Raw genomic sequence first — 24,057 nt, forward strand, 5'->3', positions numbered from 1 at the left:
GAAACACTTCTGTCAAGGGGGGGCCGAGGGATGAGGAGGGTAGAGGGTTTTAAAATAGCTGTGGGGAATGGGAGAGATGAGTCACAAGGGAAACCAGGATTCCTGGGCCACAGTAAGTAGGGAATGGGATATGAATATGGGGAGGCACTGTTTTGTTTTGTATTGTTTTGTTTTGTTTTGTCTAGTTGCCCCTCACTCCCAGCTTTCCTCACTAATACAGGTCTAAGTCCAAAGAAAGTAGAGAGCCAAATCCAAAGGCAAGACTCAAGTGTTGTAGTTTTGCCAGAAAGAAAATAGGGCAAAGGATCTGAGAATACTGCAAGAGAATGGTAAAAGCGATGGACCGTGGCATCTTTATGTACCAAGTAACACGAACCTTGGAAGAAATACTTATGGCTCCCAAAATTTGACTGAGAAGATAATAAGAACATCTTCTGACTGTAAATACCCAAAAGTGCTGGGTTGGTTATATAACTCACAGGAATAAAATGTAAATCTCCAGAGGTCAGGAATAAAAAGGAATTTAAATAACAGAGCAATACACTCATGAGCTCGTTCTGCAAGATACTGTTCTATTCAGAAATATTAATTCATTGGAAATATTAACATATTCCTAAGTGAAAAAGTAGTTGAAGAACAATATGTTATATATTATACCTTACAGAATATATACCAAATGATTAATAGTCATCGTCTCCGCATACAGAATTACACAGGGGTTAATTTTTATCTGCTTACTCATATTTTCTATAGCTCTATACTTTTTGAAAAATGTTAAAAGAGACCTTTATCATTAGGAAGAATGAATACCTGTATTTGTGCTTTGGAAAGATTATTTTGGAGTCCAAACATTATACTATTTTGATAAGGCGACATCAACCTTTCAGTTCGTTGGGTTTGCTATATTGCTTTTGCAGTCTGCTGCTCCACTCTGCGCTAGAACAAACTCAGGGATGGGAAAAGCTTTGTCAAAGGCAGTTGATCCCTATGTTGACCAGGTATTCACAACCCTTGGCCATCAGCCGAAGAACCGAGGTTGGGTATGGAATCCTGGTGCACAGAACATGGGACGTGCCACTTCCTTAGGGATGGAATTTACCCACAAGGACAGTGAGCTCGGGGCCTGCACGTGGAAGTCAGGGAGCTGCACGGTGGAGCAGGAAGCAGAAGGGCTCACAGATGCACAGCTGCTGGGGGGTCGAGGGGTGGGGGGGTTCCCTCCCCATTGGACTCTCTTCCTTACTTATGGGCAGACACCTGGAATTTATGATTCTAGAGTGGTTTAGAGGATCCAACACAAATTTAATTTGGGTTCTGATTTCTCAATGAACATTTTCTCTACTTGGTGGGGTGTTACTGACTCATGAAGCAAAATAAAGGGAAGTTCCCACGGGAAAAGGAAGCACTGTAAGGTCTCCCAAATTCCACAGTCACCTGGAATGCAGAAAGAGTTGTCAGTGTCACCACTGCGGAGGCTCGTCCTTTGTCTCAGGCGTCCTGGTGACAGTGGCTTTTAGGAATGGCTTTGTAACAGGACGTGATGAGGGCCAGAGAAATCTCTAGATTTCACAGATTCTAAGATGCTTATTTTTTTCAATATTTTGCCATATCCTGGAAGCATCTCAGAGTCACTGGTTTCTGACAACTCCCATTGGCTAATTATCTGCTTCGTTGTTGTGCATTTTAATATCTCTGAAATTGAGATATTAATTTCAATATCTTATTGGTCTCAAAGGCAGTCACACCTGGTTTGTGGAGTCTTCCTCTAGTTAAGATCCTTCCTTAGCTTTCTGAAAATATGAGGATGCATATACAATGACAACACGAAGATAAATCAATTCTACTGGCTCATAAAGATTTCCTTACATTTTACTAGAAATGCTTCTTTGCTTGAGATCAGTTCTCGTAGCTAGTCCTCACAGCAAAAAAAACATCATGTTCAGTAGCATAATTCCATGTGGCCTCCCCACCCCAACATGGATATTGCTGCATATTCTTTTTGTTAGATTGTAGAGATAAAGTGACTTTTCAGTGCTTTACGGAAGGAATTTTCTTCCAAATGAAGAGACGGTCTCATCTGCCTCCCCGGTCTGCCTCATGTTCTCTGCTCCCTGTGGTGTATGAATCCTAAGAATGATCGATCTATAGCGCTGCTCTCATGTGTCTTTACTGAAACAGTTTTCTCCTGCACACTGTAAAGGCCAGGAGACAGGCACCCTGGGGGCAGAGCGGTCTGCTGGCAGGCGGGTGTGATGTGAGGGGTAGGGCTGGAGTTTGCAAGGACAGGCTTCCATCATGGGGGTTTAGAGGCCCCGGTGCAAGATTATGATTTTACTGTTCTGTTCTTGACCAGAGGGCTCTTCTCCCTTAAACATATATTTAATAAACACTGTCACAGAAATGACATGCTTTTGATATGACAATGTCATTCTTTTTCTGTTTATACCTGGAGACGTCCTTATTATGAGTCTTTTTAAAATTTTTTTATTTTAATCATTTTTCAAGTACAGTTTTCTCCCTTTTACTCCCAATCCAGCCCACCCACCCAACCGTGAGTCTTTTAATCAACAGAAAAGATCCATTTAAAGATTTACAAATATCTACCTTCATCGTATTACCCTTATATTCTTGGACTTACCTGTGATAGGATTATTTATTTATTTCCTGGAGCTGAGCGTGGAGCGTGGATCTTACTCCATGCACACAAATCCTGTTTTGGGTACAGAAACTGGTTGAGGGTAGAATACTTGAGACCCAAATTAAAAGAGATGGTGGTTGCAATGTATCGGGCTCCCCTGATTGAATTTTCAATGATTACCTTGTTTGCCCTTGGAGCTTTAAGCTGTTGAGGAAAAGATTGGGCGAAGGTGAAGCTGGAACCAAGGGAGACTTTACAGTCAGGAATACCAGCGGCAAGTGGGCGCTTACCACCAGTGAGGAGCTGAGGGCCCCAGAAGCAGACCAAGAACAAGGACAGAGTCCTTGTAGGGGGACAGTTATTGCAGGCTTCCCTTAAGGTTGAAACACCTTGGCATTGGCGGGGGACCCCCAAAGCAGAGCCCTGTGCCAACACTTGGGAGAGTTATGGGGAGTGAGGATGGAAGGCCAGCCATCTGGTAAATTTAAGTGGCTTCAAAGGATGAGTGTCCGTCACCTGCCAGGGCCCTTGAACTCTGTTAGTCTATCGCTCAGCAGTCCAGCCTTTACCTGGACTTCACCACATGCTCTCCGGGCTGACCAGCTCTACCAAAGGCAATTTTTTTGAAGAATCTTTGCAGACATATGCAGTACATAAGATAATAAATAGAATCCAAATATGCAAATGTCAATACACACAACTATAAGGGAGCAGGACTGATTTCAAAAATGATTAGACTTCTGGCTGCCTTCCTTCCCAGATGTCAGATTGTCTTACTGCATTTAGGAAAGTGGAAGCAACTGTGTAATGTTTACACATTTGATTTGCTTTTTCCTTTGTTTACGCTGCAGCTCTTAATATGACAAATGCCACAGAGAGAGGTATTTACCACCCCAGTGTGTGCTGTGCTCTCGGTGATTGCAGTTTTAATACAATTTGCAGTGGTCCTGTTCCCGGCATCGATTCCACTTTCTGATGCCACTAACAGGTTTGATTTGCTGTCATGAGTACATTGTGTATTTAAAAGCCACCCCCCCCCCCGAAAAAAAAGCATAAACCTTTGATATCCCTGAGGGTTATCAAGGGAAAAATTAAATCTGCATGTTTAATAGGGTGCATGCTCTAAAAAAAGAGTTTGACCCATGGATTCTGGTGTTAGTGGATATTATGTTGCATCGTCATCTAAAAAGCTCTCCCATGCTTTTAAGAAACAGTATAAAGTGGTCCTTCAGCTGAAGAGTTGTCAATAAAGGCCTCTAAGTGGGGGGAGAATTACATAATTATTCTAGCACTGAATAGATAATAGTTTAAGTTAAGGAAGAAGTAGGCCCTCCTTAATTGCAGGCTTGAAGAAAAATGTGCTTCAGAAGTTTGTCTTAAACTGTTTAAGAGAATTGGAGTGTTTGGTATGATGTTTACACTCCATGATTTGAAATGAGAAGTGATTGTGACCTGAAATATGCCTACTCTAATTAGAGTGAGCTTTTCCTTTGCACTTGTTAGGTGTTAAAGGGAGATACCCAAGAGCAAACACACATGCATACAGCAAGGAGGAAACATTTTTGTCTTTAGTGCATTAACTCGTCCAACAAAGATTCACGGAGTGATCTCCCAGGCACTGTGCCAGACGGAGAAAGCCAGGCCTTCAGTGGGCTTAATTCCAGATGGCAATATGGAATTTGAATAATAGTTCATTCAGTTATGCCTTTAGAAATAAGTTCCAAACTTTAATTAATATATTCATTTCGATGAATTAATACAAGTTTTCATGACATAATTTTTGGAGGGAGCCTAATGTACTGGCTAATAACATGGACTCTAGGCTCTTGAGAAAACTACTTGGGCTCCAGAGTCTAGAGTGAACTGCCTAAGTTCAAATCCTGGCTCCACCAGTTGTCCACCTGTGTAACTTCAGGTAGGTGACTCAGACTCTGTGCCTCAGTTTCCCCACATGCAAAGATGAGGTTAATAGTACTCTCTAGCTCATGAGCTGTAGAATGTTAAACTTAGCTAATATACTTAGAGCTCTTCCTAGAATTCTTGGCAGAGAACAACCACACAAATCATAGTTCTCCACGTTAGTTCTGGGGCCGATACACCTCCTGTGCAGCAAGACACTTGTGAAGACAATTGCAGCTCTTGGTTCCGTGTGTCACCTTCATCTTTGGGGTAGAAGCATTATAAAGTTCAATGGCAAAAGCAAAATTTGTATGTGACATAGAGCTGATTTTTGTTAACATTCTGAAAGGAGCTGGTCCTTTCAGAAGAATAGCCACAGACTTTATATATCAGGAGTGAGCCCTAGAAGTCACACAACTCAATCCCTTACTTCACAGCTAAGGAACCTTAAGATCAGAAATATCATTACTTTGCCCAAGTCAGCAAGGAGGAGCTTGAATGTCTTGACGCCAAGGCCAGGACATCTTGCACGGCCCCGTTCTTGTCTCCCCTTCCTCTGTGTTCATGTCGCGTAGAGCAGTACTCTGGAGCGTTCACCTGCTTTAGCGTCGGATAAACCTGGGCATTAATCCTGTTTCCACCACTTGCTAGGAATGCGAGGGTGGCTGATTCACCCAACCTCTGCAAGTCCATTTCCTCGGGTGTGAAACGGGTGCAATATGTCCTGGAGCTCAGAGTTCTTCAAGTGGACTAAGAGACCACATATCCAGTGCCTGCCTACCTGGCAGCTCTTTGATAAGTATGAGCTGGTGTTGGTATTGTTGCTGTTGTTTGCATTGTTTTAGGGCTGGGTGACTTCCATCCAGAGAATATTGCTGGCCAGGCTTCTCAAATTTCACAAACAGAATGTCAGCCTTACCAACTGCTCCTCTTGTTCCCAAAGAACATAAATCTCCCTTCAAGCAGCAATGCTTTGTCCCTGCGTTCTTGGTGGTTGTTAGAGCTCACAACTTCGCTGTGGCCCCACTGTGGTAAGGGATGCAAGGCAGCTTAGCTAAGAGGCTGTGTGAAGACGTGCCTTTACTGGGATTCTGGAGAGAGGCTGTTCAGAGTCATCCCGTCCAAAATAATAATAATAATAACAACAACAACAACATGAAAGAGAAGGCAACCTTACTGCATATCCTGAACTTACGTCATGTTTGACCCACTGCATAAATAGTTCCTTGGCAAAGATCTTGTTGAAAATATTGATCCTTCCATCACTCACTACTCTGAGGTAGATCTCAAGGGAGAAATTGCTTTAAAAATTCAGTGCCTGGGGAAAAAAATGGTCTCTTCTGAGAAACTGGCATTTTGTTTTACTTCCTGTAATAAGAACTGTTTATTTCTTTTGCCTTATTTTTTTGTTGTTGTTTTCGCCCGAGCTGGCATGTGGCTCAGAATCGAATTTGAACCTCAGTCAGAGTGTGTTACGCTAAACCATCCAGAAGTCTTCTTTCCCCTGATACTAGTGAGTGATTTCATTTCATTTATTATGACACCATTGATTATGCCCACTTCGAAACCTCTGTGGAAAGAGATGGAAGTAACAAAATTGACGGATGAATGGAACTTGGCTTCAAGGTAGTAGTTCTGAGACATCGGTGCAGATCTTCTTAAAAGGCACAGCTCCAGTCTGCATTCCCCAGAGCTGCAGATCTGACTGGTCTGTGTTAAATCCTTTTAACAACTTCCTAAATGGTCCTTATGCAGGTTCTCTATGAACCACATGCTGAGAAACACTGACTTGGGTGTTACCAGACAGGGGCCCATCCCTGAGTGGGTCTGCCCAGGGTCAGCTGTAGTGTGTGGGTTCTTCACTTCGTGTAGGAAAGATTTCGCAGCTTGAGTCCAGGTGACTAGGAGGGCGCGTTTATTAAAGCTGGGGACGGTGAAACAGGGAAGAACTGAGCATAAAAGGAGCAACAGGAGAGCCTGGGCTGGGCTGCCTGAGCTCTCTGGGAGGTCAGAGAAGAGAGGCTCTTGGGGACAGGCTCAAGGGATCAGCCTAGGACCAGATGCCAGATGCCCATTGCCCTAGAAGTGAGGAGACACGTGCCCGTGGGGAAGAAGTGGGGGAAGAAGAAGGGAAAGGGAATGGCTCGGGCTGCTCCCCAGAGGGAGAGCACACCCTGGGCCCTTTGTCTTGAGGCTTTTCTCTCTTCCTTGTGGGCAGGAATCTTAGGGGAGGTCTGGGGGGGCAGGGGGATTTCAGTAGCATAGTCATCAGGTCTCCAGGTGGAAGCATATTCCTTCTTTCAGGGGCACGGTCTCCACTGACTGGTCAGGGACAGGGCAGCGGGTCTTTAGTCATTGCAGTGGGTTCTGGCGCCACCCACCTGGCTTTGCTGCTTTTCTGGGCCTGGAGCTGGAACACAGCTGAGGCCCGGATGTTGGCTCCCAGAGGTTGTATCCAGGGAGGAAAGGCCAGGGGAGGGAAGGTCAGCCTGGGGGTGAGGTCCTTGTTCTCCCAGTTCTGCCCCCTGCCAGGCACTGGGGGCCTCTGCGCTGGTGACCGTCTGCACCTGGCTGTAAAGTGTTCGGCCACTGTGCTCAGCTCCCTGTCTCAGTTTCCCCATTCTACTTGCCAAAAAATTTTCCTAGCTTCTTACTAGCCTCTCTCATTAGAGATTGCTACTTGGAATGCCTTGATTCCAGCTAGAGCTTAAAAATTTAAGGAGAAAACTAGCCATGATTAGTAAGGTAAATGTTAGAATAGCTTCAAATGCGTTCATTTGTTGAGTAACTACTATATTCTGTGTAAGGAGGTAACTCCTAAGAATACAGAGATAAATAAGACGTGGTTGAGTTAGTGAGAAAGATAGACATGCTAGCAATGATTACAATAATTAAAGTTCAACATACTTGCCATGATAGGAGTGTGCATAGGATGTATACACAGGGCAAGGGGGACGGCGAGAGGCCAGGGGAAGCTTCAGAGAGGCGAGGCCCAGAAGGGCTATGATGGATGAACAGCACCCAGCTCGTAGTACAGATTGTATCACAGTGAGGGAGGGAAAGACGCGGGTTTATCCGGCAAACACGGGCTGACACGGACTCCCAACCAGGGAGCAAAGGAAGGACTGGAGGGTTTGGGACAGGGTCTATTCGTGCTGTCCTGGAAACCAGAGGGAGCTGCGATGTGACTCATAGGCTAACACTGAAATTATACGCTATGGTGTTGTTTCCTGGATATCATTTTTAAATGGGTGCATAACTACTGTCTCATTAGCATGGGAACCAGCAGTTTGGAAGCCTAGGGCCCTATCTGGGAATCCAGAATCCCATCTCAGAGCTCACAGAAACGTTCCCAATGCAAGGCACTTCAGAGAGCCAGGGACATAGTGTGGTGCCACTTAAGATTAAGGTTCTGGCTCCTGGTTCTCTTCCCAGATAAAATTTCTGGTTAGCTGAATAAATTAAAAATGAAATAAATAGATAAATACAAAATAACTTCCTGTTTTTAATAAACTTTAGCTCCTATGTGGCCACAGCTCAGGTCTCTTCCTTTTCATGAAAGGAAGTAAAAAAAATGTGTGGTTTTGCCGGGTGTGGGAGGTCTAAGGGGATTAAAGGGCAATGAGAAAATACAATAAAGATTAAATAAAAGGAGAAAAAATAAAAAATGTTATTTGAAAATAAACTACGATTTTGACAAATGCATCATGAGTATATAAGATGTCACTATCACCGGAAGTTGAATGCAGGACACCCGGACACTCTCTACACTAACTTTGCTGCTCTTCGGTGGATCTCAAGCTATTTCTAAATAAACACTCTTTGAAGGGGTAACACATGAAAGTTTTCTGTCCTGGTCATTAAGCAAGTTAGCATCTCCTCCCATTAAAACCAGGAAAAAAATGATTTTTTTAAAAGAATATAAAAAGTGAATCAGAACTGAAGTCCAACCTTTTTATTGGCTTATGGTTAAACCCCTATTGTATTTTCAGAATTTTTTTAACAACAAAAAAATGTAAGTAGTTGGTCTATCTACCTCAGAGACTGAAAGTAAAACACGTTGGCCTCCCGAGGCTCATCTCTGAATCAACACTGCGAGCTCATCGTCATTATCCCTCATCCACACTTACAAGCTAGGGAAATGTTATTATCTCAGCGGCCACAGACATGTTTCCAACCCGAGTCACTCCAGAGGACCCCAACGTCTCAGAGACAGGCAAGCCTCGCTTGGAGAAGAGAGTTGCTGTCTGGGAGGTGCTGTGTATGTTTGCGAAGGGACTTGTGTTCTGACTCCTTGGGAGATGGAGCCACGGTACGTAAACCTCCTCAGCACAGCTCTGCTTCAAAGGGGACAGAAACGTAAACAGTGGCAGCACACGAGGGCCCGGTTTGTTTGCTTTAGCTACCCAGAAGTCAGGAAGGAAAAACCAGGTATTGACTTAGGTTGATCGTTCTGTGTATCGGGTTGTCTTTTAATGACTGGAAAGCAAACAGGAATCCATCCAGGGCCCGTGGACCACAGAGCCTCAATGTGATCACTTTTCAACCACCTCTGGGCCATTTTTTTTAAAGTAAAAAAATAAAAACAATTGAAATGACCCTTTTTGTTCTTTGATGCTTGTGTTCTAACAGGCACCTCCAACTCAGTAATTTCTAAAATAGGATGTTAGATAAGACACATGTAGCCTTTTATGAACAGAGTCAAAGACTCTGGTATTGATTAGCATCCAGGTTTTGACAGCAGGGTCCGAAGAATAGATTTCTCTTTCTGCGGAATGATTCCTTTTTTCTCCAATAATTGAGGGATGGATTTAAGCACATGCTTTTAACACCTACCCAAAGGGCGCTCAACATGATTAATATCTGGAATGTAGCCAGCTAAGGCAGATTGAAATTTAAAAATAAAATAAAAATTAAAAACTCTTCCCTTTAAAGTCAGGTGGAAGAAAAGCTCTCATGAGCCCGGAAGATACTCTAGAGACAGAAATAGCTCCGGAAACAGAGGGAGGGAGGGGAGAGGGAAGACCGGAGACCTGCCTTCAGTCCTTGCTGGTTGTTAGTTGCTGGTTGAATTGCTTTGTACAAATCATTTCATCTCATCTTCTCCATAATTCTATGAGTTGGAAATTGTTATCTACATTTTCTGCATGACAGAAATGAAGTTCAGAGAAATTGAGCAGGGTAGTAACCCAGATTACACAGCTAGTAAGCAGTAGAGTGAGGATGCAAACTCAGGTCAACCTGCCCAGATTGTTTTAAGGACATTGTACATGGCTAAATGTGAGGAAACAACCCTATTAATTCAAATTTCATTTCCCAATTTCTGGGTATGTTTGAGACAAAGCCCTCGAATGGTGTTCTTAGAATACCAGATATTTCTTTAAGACAGTGACTAGGAAGAAAGTTACAAACAACGCCATCCTACAAAGAGCAAAGGATGTGTTATCGCCCCCTTGGTGAGACTTCTGCTCTAGGTAACTAAGTTCCTATGATCTCCTTGACACTCCTCACTCTCACAGGCAGAAGAGTGCAAACCAGCCCACAGTACTGCCTGTTTTCTCTTGCGGTTTCCTTTCTTTCTCCAAGGATCTCCAGGACCAGTATAATTTTCCTAACTGCATTTCTTTCATTTCTTCCAGGGAACCTTGATGGCTTTCCCTCCTCCTGTGTAACAATACATCCCCCAACTAAATTCATTCTCCAATAAAATACTCAGTGAGTTGAGTATTTTATCTTTCTCAGAATCAAATCATATTTCACAAACACACACACACACACACACACACACACACACACAGATTCACATTCAAAATTGGGGAGCCTGGCCTTAATAAGAGCATTTATAAAAATGAGTATTGCATATTCCTGATTTGCAACGACCTAGCTGTATTATCATATGACTGCAGACAAAAACTTACACAAGCTTGTATTCATAGAATTAGAGTGTTTAGAAAGAGCCTTGCATTCTTTGAATTTGTAAGACTACATGCACATTCAGTTCCAGGTAAGTGAAGATCAGGTGATAGGATGACAGGATGGTGAACTGAAGCCAGCAGGCATGGACAAATGAAAATATGTTATAGATATATTTTTGGTTCAGTGGATAGATGTAGTAACTACATCTTCTAGGTGATAATTCATTATAAGGAGACAGGGTTTTCCTTCGATTTAGAACACTTATTTTAACAGAGTTGTTTAAAAGGAGTTGGCATGATAGTACTGAGTTCCCCATAAATCAAAGTATTCAAGAAACTACATATACTATTTAACTTGGATGTTGAATATATCTCAGATTATTCCAATAAGGGAAGTCTCTGATTCTCTATTTTAAATGTCCTACTGAACAGTCCCAGAAAGCAGAGGGGGGGAGAAGCATCACTAATTCAACTCTTTTTTTTCTAAGTATTTTCTTTTTCCTGTAAGAGACTGTGCTGGACGTTGGCAGGGTGGGGGGCAGTGGTGGCGGTGACACAAACCAGAGTAAAGTTTGCTATGCTGCTCCCTCCCCTACTCCCCAGAGGAGATTACACATCAGCTTGGAAGAAAAGACTACAGGTTCATTACACATAAAGCAGTTAAACAAAAATTTAGAAACCAAACAGGAATAAAGACCATGAGGCAGGAAAATTTTTAAACTGGTAAGTGGTAAAAACAGTAAGTTCAGGAGTCTAGAGGGATCACAGTAGTCCAGGCAAGTAGGATACGTGGAAAAACCCTAACTACAGTTTGACCTTGAAATACAAACAATCTTATGCACGGAATGAGTGCACTCAGGCTGCAAGAGATTTTGCAGATTGTGCTTGCATAATTTTCTCTAACGTAACCTCGATTGTGTGTGAATGTGTGTAAGTGTGTGTGCATATTAATACACAAGCAAATGTAAATATGTTTGTATAGAGTTGTGTATTGGCATTTATGCATGAAAAAGATTTTTGAGAGTCTATATATACGGAAATGTAGCTTCTGGTAAAACTTCTGAGCCTCATTCCAGGACCATGGCAACCCTTAGACATTCATTCCTTCCTATCTGTAGTGGAGGAAACGAGTGTGTTCTTTCAAAACTTCGCACTGCTTCTCATCCCAAACAAATCAAGCAAAAGGAACAACAGTCACAATAATAACAACAAAGTGAAAAACAGCAAAGGAAAATCAGCATTGTTCTCAGGGCACGCTTTGAGTGCAGTCCGGCAAAAGATCGCTGGAGCAAAACTGAAGAGTGTCAGAATTTACCTGCATTTGCTCCTGAACCCGAAAAGGACTAGTGTAAGAGCAGAAAGTAATGGCTGGATAAGATGCTGAAAACTGCCCTGGCTGGCGTAGCTCAGTAGATTGAGCATGGGCTGTGAACCAAAGTGCCGCAGGTTCAATTCCCAGTCAGGGCACATGCCTGGGTTGCAGGCCACGGCCCCCAGCAACCCCATATTGATGTTTCTCTCTCTTTCTCCCTCCCTTCCCTCTCTAAAAATAAATAAATAAAATCTTAAAAAAAAGATGCTCAAAACTTACTGAGGCCCATCCATGTCCTGCAGTAAAACTTTGGAGCTACAGTAACTAGGGCCTCAGACACTCCCTGCAGGAGTGCATGCCCATCTCAGCCACTCATAAATACTCGGCTGGAAAAAAAAATCTTTTTTTTCCAAGCCTGAGAATAAGCACAATTGTGCTGAGGACATAAAAAGATACGTCCTGCCCAAAGGCATTCAAATGAACTTTCTGAGGCCTAATCTGGCCCAAGCATGGACCCTCATTGACTTCTGACTAAGGTCTGTCATCAGCAGGGAATCTCTGCAGAGTTCAAGTGTCCAGACGAGCGGCTTTAAGTATGGGGAAACTCTTATGGACCCAATACCTATGCTCCACCCGTTAGGAATGCTGTTTAAAAAATGATTGTTTTGTTTAGCACTACCTTTGACAGACAACCTCTACATTTCCTTTGAATATTAATGTATTCAATTTAGAGGTGTCAACGAAAGAATATGCAAACCTATAGGAAAGTCTTATAAGAGAGTTTTTGAGTCAAATTTTTGAGGACATGTTCCAGAAGCAAGAAGATCTCAATGGATTGAAAAAATGTCCTGGAGAATGGCAGTTTTCCAGTTTCTTTTATACGTTTAGAACCAAAGGAGGAAACATAAGGAAGGTTCAGGGGGTCATGGGTGGTAGATAAGGAGGCTGGAGAAAGCAACGTGGGGAAATCTCTAGGGACGGATCCAGAGCAAAACAGAGAAGCACGTACTTCGCTTGCTTTGGTGGGTACAGGATAGTTAACAAAGAACATTTACAGCACAGGGAGATGGTATGTGGGGAAGAAGACAGCAAGGAGGGCTTCTCTGATCTCCTGCTCAGATGCCTGAGGTTGTGCCTTCCAGGGCTTTAGAAAAGAAAACCACTCTGACGCTGTTTCCAAGGTATGCTGTCCTAGGTGCACAGGAGCTGTGGACAGGGCTCACTTTAGGTAAAGACCGTCCTTTGCTAAGGAAGCCCCAAGCTTCCCAGAAGCCTGGGAGGAGACTCCCCGTGGGGGCCTGCCCAGTTAGGAATTTATAATCAAACCATCCTATGTGGTTGCTCTCGGTCACTGAGCTTGTCAGGGCTGCCCTGTGGACCTCTGAGCATGTCAGTCTTATTACATAGCCCCTTCTTTGTTCACAGAAGTTTTAAGGAGTCTTTGACCTTCATAATTAAAAAATTAAACAGCAGTGTGCCACCGATTGGTTGGTGGTGGTAGGGGAAGTTGAGACATAGAAAAGTCCAAGTGGGAAATTAGAAGTTCGCTTATAATTGAGAGGCTTGGGTGTTAAGTGTAGAAATGAGGCCTTCTCACTGCGGTGCTAGCTGTGATGTTGAAAATGGTTGGCTTTGCACCTGCAGCAAATCTGTGAGTCTCAGATTCCTTGTCCGGAAAAGGGGCTGACTAATATCAACTATGTACAGAGGGATATGGTTAGGGCTAAATGAGATCATGTATAATGTGTGAAAATATCCATAACCCGTGAAGAACTATGCAATGTCTTCTCAGCATTGAAAGTAGTTAACAATAGAAAGGCTTAAGTAGCATTTTGCACTTGTATGTTGCAGTTAGCTTACCACTCATTTGAAGAAAAGTCTAAATCAACATGAGCAAAAAACCTCAGAAAGACAAATAGAGTTCCATGTGGGATTTATATCCGATATGGTTATATTCAACACTTTGGGACAATTCATTGTTTTTCTAGGATTTTTAAAAATTCATAAATTCTCAATCCCGTGTAGTTAATGTAGACATTTTTACATTTTCTTTGTGGCTTGCTTCACTTGTAAGTTTCCTGAAAGACAATGGGTTCATCTCTCGGTGCTCTGAGCAGCCTCTGAGAGTTGAAACAGAGTCCGGTTGGTGGCTCTGTTCCGCAGAAACCCCCTAATCCTCTGTTTACCACAACACCAGTCTATTGCCATAGAAATGATAGCTGAGATCCCAGATTCAGCATCACGGACTTCACTTCACAGCAGGGCCTTGTAAGAGGAGAAGCCAAGCTAACAAGAAGGAGCATAGTTTGTAAGAACAGAGCAGGCTGTCTGTTACCTTGGACGAAAGGGCGATTGTCAACGTTAAAATAAAAATGCGTGAATGAGCTATGTTGTCGGGTATGCTGTAGCTTGCTTCCTGTGTACTACTGCCTGAGACTAAAAATAACCATTTGAAATTTTATATCATTTTATAGTTTGCTTTAAAAATGTCAGCAGTTTCCCTTGGTTGCATTTGTTTCTTATGGCAATAAGAAACAAGCGGAGTCTAATTAATCTCGTTGCACAACGGATATTTCTGCGCTCAAAGATTTCCCTTTTTCATGATGCCTTGTTTTTGTTTGTGTGTCTATTTTGTGTGTGTGTTCTGTCTTGTTTCCATTAACAGAAGAAAGTGAACCCGAGCAAGATAATAAAGGTATTCTTTTTCTTTCTGCGCTGCTTTTTAAATGTATGGTTCTATTCAGTCGTTTATTTCTGCTGACCTTATAAACAACTCTGAGTGTCTTAGGTAGTAGCGAAACAGCAAACGATGTACGGGGAACATTAAGTCAGCATTTAACAGAGCATTACTAGATGGCACTGCTTTCTTATATTGTGCAATATACTTACAATTTTATTAAGAAAAGACTGAGTCGACAGAAATTTTTAAACTTGGAATTCCAAACTCTGAAAATGCAGACAACGTGAAACGACCTAAGACAGCATGAGACTATAAATAGCACCCTGATTGGAAGGAATGAAAAGTAACCCTTTGACTAAAGCCTTTTGGTGGGGGGGCAGCGGCAAGGTGTTACAATCTCTGAAGAAGTGGGGAAGTGTTAAGGTGCCAGCTTAGCTTTGATTGTTATTACGTCCAGAGGACAAGTATTATATAAGTGCACCAAACCAAACCAATCAAATTTAAATTAATTTTTAATTGCACACACACACACACACACACACACACACACGAAAATGTCTAGTGGAAAATGGCTGAAAATTGAGTCTGGGAAAAAAACCCAGTCGTACACCAAGAGCTTTCTTTCTAAGAAAGCACTTTCCATCCTGATTAATATTCAGATTTTGTGCTGTCCTAACCTAAATTTTTATATTTTTGGTTGAAATTTGTAAGTTCTCACATAGTGCGGTTTGGCTCCAGGAATCACCTTGAGCTGGAATTGTTGAAATACCACCTCCTTATCTTGGTAACGCAAATGAGGTATTCAAGATGCATCCCTATGTCTAAATACCAGGCTGCCTAAGACTAAATTTAGATAAAATCATTTCACCTGCTCCTGCGTAATTTCTTTCTCAGTTTAGTTTTGCTGGTGTTAGTTTTCACTTTACTGCTAGCAGCCATTTTTTATTTAAATTAAGTAACCTTAAAAACCTCGTTAAGGAAAACTAGATAACAAGAAAGAAAGAAAAGAACAAGAGAAACTACAATAAAGTCTGCGGGAGCTCAACTGTGTCCTCTGAGATCATCGCTCAAACAGAATTAATAAAGGCCTTAAATCTTCCTGCTGTCTTACTCCCTTACTGAGAAAAGGGAGGTCATTCATCTCAAGCCGAACTGCTCATTCATTTCAGGACTTAATTCGGATGCCCTGCCCTTGGGCTTCTGTTACACTGCCAGTGCGATTCCAGAGTGAGGAATGGCGCTATCTCCTTACGAATTCAGATTACCCCTTGCAGTGATCATCAATAATCAAACTTACATATTTGAAAGAGCTTCAAAAAACGGGGGGTGGGGGGGGGCAGAGAGGAAGAGAGAGAGAGAGAGAAAGCGAGGAGAATGTGGTATGGTTATATTATCAAGGACTTTGGAATCACTGGCTGCTTAAGCCTAGTTTAGAATATAAGATTCTCAACCTGTGGTTAGCACTGTAAACTAACCCAAAGAGATGGAAGGCCCAAACTCATGGCTAGACACCAGGAGATAAAACTCTGGGATAAATAGATTACCTGTGTCTATTTTCCATGTTGCAGATGGACCATAGAAAGGCAAGTGGAAGAGAGCTCATGGTGACTTGGAGAATGACGGATAACACTTACTGAAAAAAGATTGGAAATTTTTTTTCTTTAAAAATCCACAGCAAGCCCTGGCTGGTGTAGCTCAGTGGATTGAGTGCGGTTGCGAACCAAAGTGTCGCAGGTTCAATTCCCAGTCAAGGTACATGCCTGGGTTGCAGGCCATGACCCCCACCAACCACACATTGATGTTTCTCTCTCTCTCTCTTTCTCCCTTCCTTCCCTCTCTAAAAATAAAAAATAATAATAAAATATGTTTTTAAAAATCCATAGCAAAACAGTTGTAGACATTTTCATATTACTAAGTAATGTCAGGCCCCTTCTATTAAACAGCTTACTTATGTGACAAAAGCATTTCTATATTGTTTTTCATGCAAACAAAATACAAGTAGGAATATTCAATGGACATTTTACTTGATACGAAACATATCACATTAATTTTTAAAGTTAATGACCTACAATGTAATTTCAGCTGTGGCTGCCACTGAAATAATGGGAGTTTATTATTGAACTATGACTATGTTTATTATTACAGGTGCATTATTATCCATGGAGGTTAATCTGGCATTTATTTTTAATTGCAACTGGCTTTACTGTTTTCAATGTTTGATAAATGTGGTGGAATTCTTTTCACCACTCCTTTGCCTTTTATGCTTAGAACTGGTAACAAATACAGATCGGTATAAAAAAAATCAGCATCATTGCTGATGAAACTGGACTGAAAAATAAAGCTTTCTATCCCTCCATCGGAGAATTAGACTAACATTGCTTCTGTTCCTCATCCTCCTCAGCCCCTCCCCACTCTCCCGCCTTCCACCCTGAGTTGTAGGATGGAGAAGCCCTGACCTGGGGAACTTGTCTACTGCATAGTAGCCCCATACCCTCACTGATTGCAGGGGAGCTGGGAGACTGATGGTCCAGCGAGGGCTGAGCTGTTCATTACATGGGCGAGTCCCTTTCTCCCATTTCACCAATCAGAGGAGTCACACTCATTCATTCATTTAACAAATATGTGTGAGTGCCAACCATATACCATGGAGGATTCTGGGTTATCTGTCTATCTATCTATCAATCAGCCTGTGTAAATGAACAAAGCAAGCTCTGCCCTTGTGAGGCGTACATTCTATGGGCAGAATGTAAAAAGAGACGGCCAAAAAACAAACACGTCAATAGTCAAGACAGGATGATAAATGCTATGACCAAACATAGGCAAAGGTAAGGCTAGGGGTCCAGAAAGCATTATGATGAGGAGACATTGAAACTGAAACCCAGTAGACATTTGCGACCCTCTTTGTGGGAGGGAAAGAGGCAGGAAGGGTGGAACCTATCTTTCAGGACTGGAAAAAGGGAGAATTTCTAGTTTATCTTTTGGCAAGAATGAGGGAGTACAGGAGTGAGCAGCTTCCCTTTAATTCCTGGTTTTTCCTTCTCCTAACTCACTTGACGTAACAATGGAACTTGGAGCAGGAGGAGACCGGCAGTTTGTCAGCACGTTCACGAAGCTGCATGCAAGGCCGGTGGTGCTCCTTTCTGCACCTCCTGTGCTCCCTGGGGGCCTCTCAGCAGGTTCTGATGTGGGACAGAGCAGGATGTTAATTAAGTTAACTCTAAGCCCTCACTGAACTCCAGCATGGTAATTGACTCTATTTTATTTACCACCTCACATTATGCTTAGCTGTGTTGTGCAATATGGGTCATCAGAGGTTTTGCAATGAACCCAAGTGCTATTCCAAATAATGTCCTACCAGCCGAGAGGGGGAAAAAAGGAACTGAAAATTACAACAAAATAAACCCTCCTTTATTACTAAATTTCCAGGAAGAATTTAAGGTTCCCAAATGAAGACTCTTGCCTTTATAAATTAAACAGAAATCAGTCCAGATTTCATTGTTCCATAATTTCTTATCCTTCTCATCTTTAGCCAGAAGGCTCTCATTCAAGTTCGAGGGTAGTGTCAGTATTGTCTTCAGCAGCTGCTATCTACCCTTTTACAGCACCTTTGGGATTGAAATAATCCCATTCCTAATCACTCAAGGGTCCTGCTTTTTTTTTTTTTTTTCAGATTCTCCGAGGCAATGGGACCTACAAAATAATTATTGTAGTAGTTGCACACTCAGAAAAAATTTAAGACACACATGGATAGCCCCAACACCTATAAGAGTTATTTCACCCAAAAGATGAATATGGTGTCAAGAATGCTGTGCAATCTACGACTCCATTATTGTTATCAAAAACCATTAGGAAAGACAAGATTCCCTGGGTTCACCCTTGCGAGGATGCCAATAAGTCTGTGTTAGTTAGTTGTCAAGGGTTCGCAACCTGTGAACTTGAGCTAAGCTGAGAGAAATCTCCCATCGGGTGCTCAGGTGGGTACCACGTTGGTCACTCTCGGGGAAACGTACCCTGCCTCCTAGCTGGCTTGTCTTCTCGGGAAATTTAGAGTTTCCCCTGGGATCAGCCTCTGTCATCTAATCTTGAGGGACACTTTTTCAGATCCATCCAGCATATTTGCAACTTATTATTTACCATTTCCCTTCTGAGCCTTCTTGTTCTGGAACTTCAGTGGAGGTACAGCCTTCAGTCCCTCTTTTAAGAAAGCATTTTTAGCCCTGATTCTCAGGGCTAGCTCCGTAATTTGTGGATCCGAATGCAAATGACAATTCAGTAACTCCTAGTCCAAAAATCACTACTACCCTCAAGACACGGACAGGAGAAAACTAAACCAAGCCTGGACCGTCTGAGCACGGTGCCCTGTGTGACTACACGGGTCACTTGCTCTTGCAGCTGACCCTCTGACCTCAGTAGGGACTGCCACTCCTTTTGCCATGGGATTTTTCAGGCTGCAAAGATTGCCTGCAAGGGAAAATTTTCACCGAGTCCCACATTTTAGTTCACTTTAGAATCACCGCCCAGAAGTTTTGATCTAAAATTGTTGTGGATGCTTCTGAAGTTCTTTGAACTGATACTTCTGCTAAATGTTTTTCCTCAAAAATGTAGCTTTCTTTAGGTGTGAAGTTTTCTAAAACTTACACTCTGTCCATGGCGGAAGCATGTGTCCCATCACATGTGTCCCAGCTCATTTGGGGGGCTGTGGGTTAGGCTCTGTTACCGTTTTTTAAAATGTGTATTATTATAAAATATTCAATCTTACAAGAAAGCTACATTAGAGTAAATTCCCAAGTTCCCCTTACCCAACAGCAAGAGTGATCAATAGTCTATCATTCTAGTTGCATCTATCCTACTACTATTTTATTGCTGCTGATTTGTTTCAAAGCAAATCGCAGAGGCTAATTCCATCCATCCATATGTACTGTAATGTAAGGACTTTTGTTTCACATAATCACATTGCCATCTTCAGTACCCCACCCATTCCCAGTTAGTACTAGTTTCTTAATGGCCTTTATTGCCAGGACAATGCAATTTTTATCTTACTGTGTCAAAGAATATCTTTTTACATCTGAATTGTTGAAAATAATCCAAACAAGACCTGCTTGTTATATTTGGGGTTATGTCTCTTAAGTCTTGTTCAATCTCTAGTAGTTCCCTCTTTCTATTTTTTTCCCCTAATGTCATTCATTTGTTGAGGGGACTAAATAATTTGCTCTGGTGAACTGTCCATATTCTGGATTTGATCAAATTGTATCCCCTCAGTATTATTTAACATGTTTGTCAACTCTCTATGTTATGTAGGTTGATGATTAGACCCTAGGACTTACTTAAAAGCGGGCTCATTTGGGGGTGGTGGTGGAGGGAAGGTTCAGCTGCATTTTAAACACGTGATCCACTTTTTTAAACTACCTGTTGCCTTGAGGTTGGCACCTTTCTTGCTTTTCCCTTCTGATTTTGGGGCCTAGCCTTTGTATTTCTAGCACGCTGTTCTAGATTTCATCACTTAGAGTCCTCTATATCAAAGGATATGAAGTTAAATTAATCTGACCCTTCAAATCTGAAATTAGAATCTGCAAGAAGCATCCAATTGTCAAACAAACTGTATCTTCACTTATCTCATTGAATGACGTAATTCTTTTTAAGACATATTAAAAAAATTAGACCAACTTCTAACACAGCTCTGAACTTGATCTATCTTTGTCCTATTCATCTCCTGTCTAGTGATACCATCTTCTCTGTACTTTCCCTTAGAAACCAAACTTCACAGATTTCAATTAACAAGAAAAACTAAGCTCTTAACTAAGCATTCATTAGGATTTCATGCAATATTATGTTCTATACTTAAGTCCTTGGAAACAAAAGGCAAGGGCATCACATATTACATTTGGAGTGTTGTAGGCAACTTAAAAGATTTCATGTGGTTGAAAGAACACTGGATTTGAAGTCAAAAGACGAGTTCAGGTTTCTCGGCCATCAGTTTTATTATAGCAGCTTAAATTCATTGGGATTTAGTTTCTATATCCGTTTAATAACAGCAGAAATCCAGTGGATCTCTGAAGCTCTTCCAAGTTTAGTGATTCTGTGATTTCAAGTACCCTCCAGTTTATTGCTCATCCAGAGCCTCATCACCACTCTTTAGTTACCGGTGAAATTTCTTCTCACATCAACAGACCTTCCTTTTAGCGAATCAGTGGGAAATCAGCCTCAGAAAGGAATATAAATTACTCATTTTCCTGCTCTCATTCTGCCTAAGATATTTCTTTTCTTTTCTGGCCCCGTATGCTCATTTCAGACTCTGGAAAGTTTGACAGATTTTGTCTGTCCTCCCAGTATGATACAGTTGAAGGGGCAAAATATTAATTAATTGTTCATTAATTCAATTAAAAAGTATTACTTTGGTCAGGCGCTCTTCCAGGTACTGATTGAAATAGGCAAGGTTTTTGGTTGCTGAGAACTCATCATCTACTAGAGGGGATGACAGAAAAATAAACAAAAATAAATAATTACAGATAGCGGTAGGGTCTGAAAGGACAATAGAATAAATAAGATGATGAAAAAAATAAGTGGGAGGAGGGTTACACTTTATGTCGGTGGTCAAGAAGGGCCTTCCTGAGAAAATGACGTTCAAACAGACTTGGATGGTATGAGGAACCTGCCACAGGAAGACCTGGGGGATGAGTGACCCAGGCCAGAGGTCAGCATCGGCCGTGCTCTGACGCTGGGGGCAAGCTGCGCGCACCCTGCAGTGCTGAACAATTCAGGGTCGTAGCCTAAATGACTTAGAGGGGGTTGCATGTGGTATCATCTTTATGGCACGGGGAACACGGGCGGATCGTACACAGGAGAACATGATCCAATCTGCATTGTCTGAGGAGCAGTCAGCTTGGCCATTCCATACAGGAGCATCACTCATGACTTCTGTTTTCCTAACAGTTTTTGCAAGAATCCTGCGGGCTCCTGAATCCCACAATGTCACTTTTGGCTCCTCGGTGACCCTGCGTTGTACAGCAACGGGCATCCCTGTCCCCACCATCACCTGGATTGAAAATGGAAATGCCGTGAGTGCCATCTATATGGGGACTTGTCTGGGGAAGACTCATGGGCGGCAAATTTCAGGACAGACCACCTATTCGTAGAGTTGCCCTGATCTCTGTCATTGGTCCCAGCTGCACCTCTGTTTTTCAAAGCCTTCCAAGATGTTCATCCTACAAGTCACTGGCATAGGAATTGAAGACCATGGCTTTGTTTCTTTCCTTTTGTCATGGGTAATAGCAGAAAAATCAAATTCTTTCTTTATGCCTTTGCGTAAAAGGGAAGTGTTAGCAGTTCCTATCCACACAAGTACAACTATTTTCACGTAAGTCATGATTTATGCATTGGCTCACTGCTGGAATCTACTTCGATGAAAATACTTCAGAATTAGAACCCTTGTCTGTCAGATCAACATTATTTTCTTCATCTTTTATACTGGTTATAATAAATAAATTATATTGTGATTACTATAAGTCAGGCCCTTTTCTAAGCACTTGACATGTAAGCATCCATCTATTTATTCTACATTTATGTACTGAGCCTCTTCGGGACTTTGGGCACGATTCTAGGTTCTAGGTATTGCGGATACAGGACCAAACAAGACAGGCCAAGTTTTCTGCCCTCGAAAAGCTCACATTTGGATGGGGAAAAAGACAAGCTATAAGAGAAAACAAATAGGAGAATATATATTCTATGTGCATAGTGCCAACTGCCGTGGAGAAAAATAAAGCAGGAAAATGAGACGGAAATTGCAACCTTAGGAGAAAGATTGCATTTTCAATAGAGTGGTCAGGGAAGTCTTGTTCAGATGAAGACATGTGAGTGAAAACCTTAAGGAGCTGAAGGAAGATAACTGGGGAAAGTCTCTGAGAAAGGGGTGCACGTGGTATGCAAGAACAGCAAGCACGTCAGCGTGGCTAGAGGTGAGTGAGCAAAAAGGAAGTAGGTGAAGGGTGTGTTTGGGGCAGCTGTGGAGCATAGAGGCTGGTGTAGGTCGCTGTAACAGCTTTGGCTTTTATTGGAGTTGGAGGTCTGTTTCTGTTGTTTGTTTTCCTGCAGACTTTAGTTCATCATGTTTTGTTTCCTTGTGTGCCTAGGTCTCTTTGACCACCTAGTGTTTATTCTTTTGTTAAAAAAAAATGTCAGGTTTCAGCTACTTAGTTGACATTAGTTTTCCTGTCAGTATAATCCCATCTCTTTGTATCTTTCAGAAATTGCTGAAAATTTCTGGACCTCTGATTATGATACTCCTCCATCTGTCTGTGGATTTATTTTTCATAGTTTCAGATTTTACTTCTCTTTTGGGAGTTCAGGTGGCAAAAGAAGAGTTTAACACGTAGGCTAGGATTATAATTGTAACTCAGGTGTTAAACAAGCATGATCTGCATGTAATACAACCTTCTTGAACACTTTCTCTGCCATTTTAAGTTCATTCAGCGGGGCAAGTGTTTTTTATCCACCACGGAGGCCTGCTTCAAACAGGCTGAGGGATTTTTCTTGTCCCTTTTTGGCCATTTAAATCCACTAACCCAAACCCAATTTAGTCATTTTAAGTGTCCAACCCTCAGTAATACCCAGAGCCTCCAAAGGCATTTGCAGATGAGACTTCTCCCTTCCTCTCTTTCTCATGACTCTCGCAGGCGTGCTGCCTGCTTTCCACACAGGTTTTGCGCTTGGCTTCTGAGCCCACCCTCATTCATTCTTCCCTCACTTCCTGATTGCTATATATACACATGTTTGGGGTGGGAAGAAGGGAGGGGTCGTCGTTGCAGTGGAAAAGTTCCAATTTAACTGACTCTTTCAAGTTTGCTTTACAACCCTGTGCCTGATGAGTATTTAACACTGATTCTTTGGAAACCAGGGAATAGTCACGATGCCACCAGTGACGCATTTTCCTTAGCATAGCTCTCTCTCTCTTTTATCCCCCAATGTGTTAGTTGATTGAAAGTCTCTCTGACGGTCCTTTTGGGAGAACTGAAAATGACTCCAACTCGGATCTTCTGTAAAACCTTTTTCTCTACAAACTTTTGGGTCCAGACCATTGAACAGAGCTACTTCCTCTGCTCCTTCCATCGAAGCTGCTAAATAGTCTGACTCTGCTTCTTAGATTTTACAGGTGGGAATGAAACACGTGTCTGCTGTGGCAAAAAAAAATTGCAGGTGTGTCAGGGCCCCCAGGGTCCCCCTCAAGCTTGCTGATTCACTAGAAACACAGGACTGAGTTTGCTACAATGAAAGCACACAGCTAAAATCAGAAAAGGGCAATCCATTGTCCTCTCCCAGTGGAGCTGCCTGGAGAGAGCTTAATTCCCCAGCAATGACATGAGACATGTACAGATGATGGTACCAAGGATGCTCACTCACGCTTTGGTGTCCAGAGTTTTTACTGAGGCTTAGTTACGCAGGCATGGATGGCTCATGTGACTGAACTTAGCTAATCTCCAGCCCCTCCAAAGGTCAACCAGATACAGCATGGCCTAAGACCCCTGGGGCACAGAAAGAGATACTCAGCAGAATTTACATTGTTAACATGAACGCTCTTGTATGGCCCAAGATCTCAGGTATACAAAGACATGCTTATCAG

General features: G+C 42.2%; 1 protein-coding gene across 1 annotated transcript in view; it reads left to right on the forward strand.

Annotated features, from left to right (window-relative positions):
* Window positions 1–24,057, forward strand: part of MUSK (muscle associated receptor tyrosine kinase) — an 83,753-nt gene that overhangs the window by 21,249 nt on the left and 38,447 nt on the right. Inside the window, exon 6 of the mRNA XM_028522233.2 lies at window positions 21,375–21,499. Within this exon, the coding sequence (XP_028378034.1) occupies window positions 21,375–21,499 (125 nt within the window). The remainder of the gene's footprint in view (window positions 1–21,374; window positions 21,500–24,057) is intronic.

This window comes from Phyllostomus discolor, chromosome 3 (assembly GCF_004126475.2).
Source record: "Phyllostomus discolor isolate MPI-MPIP mPhyDis1 chromosome 3, mPhyDis1.pri.v3, whole genome shotgun sequence".
Lineage (NCBI taxonomy): Eukaryota > Metazoa > Chordata > Mammalia > Chiroptera > Phyllostomidae > Phyllostomus > Phyllostomus discolor.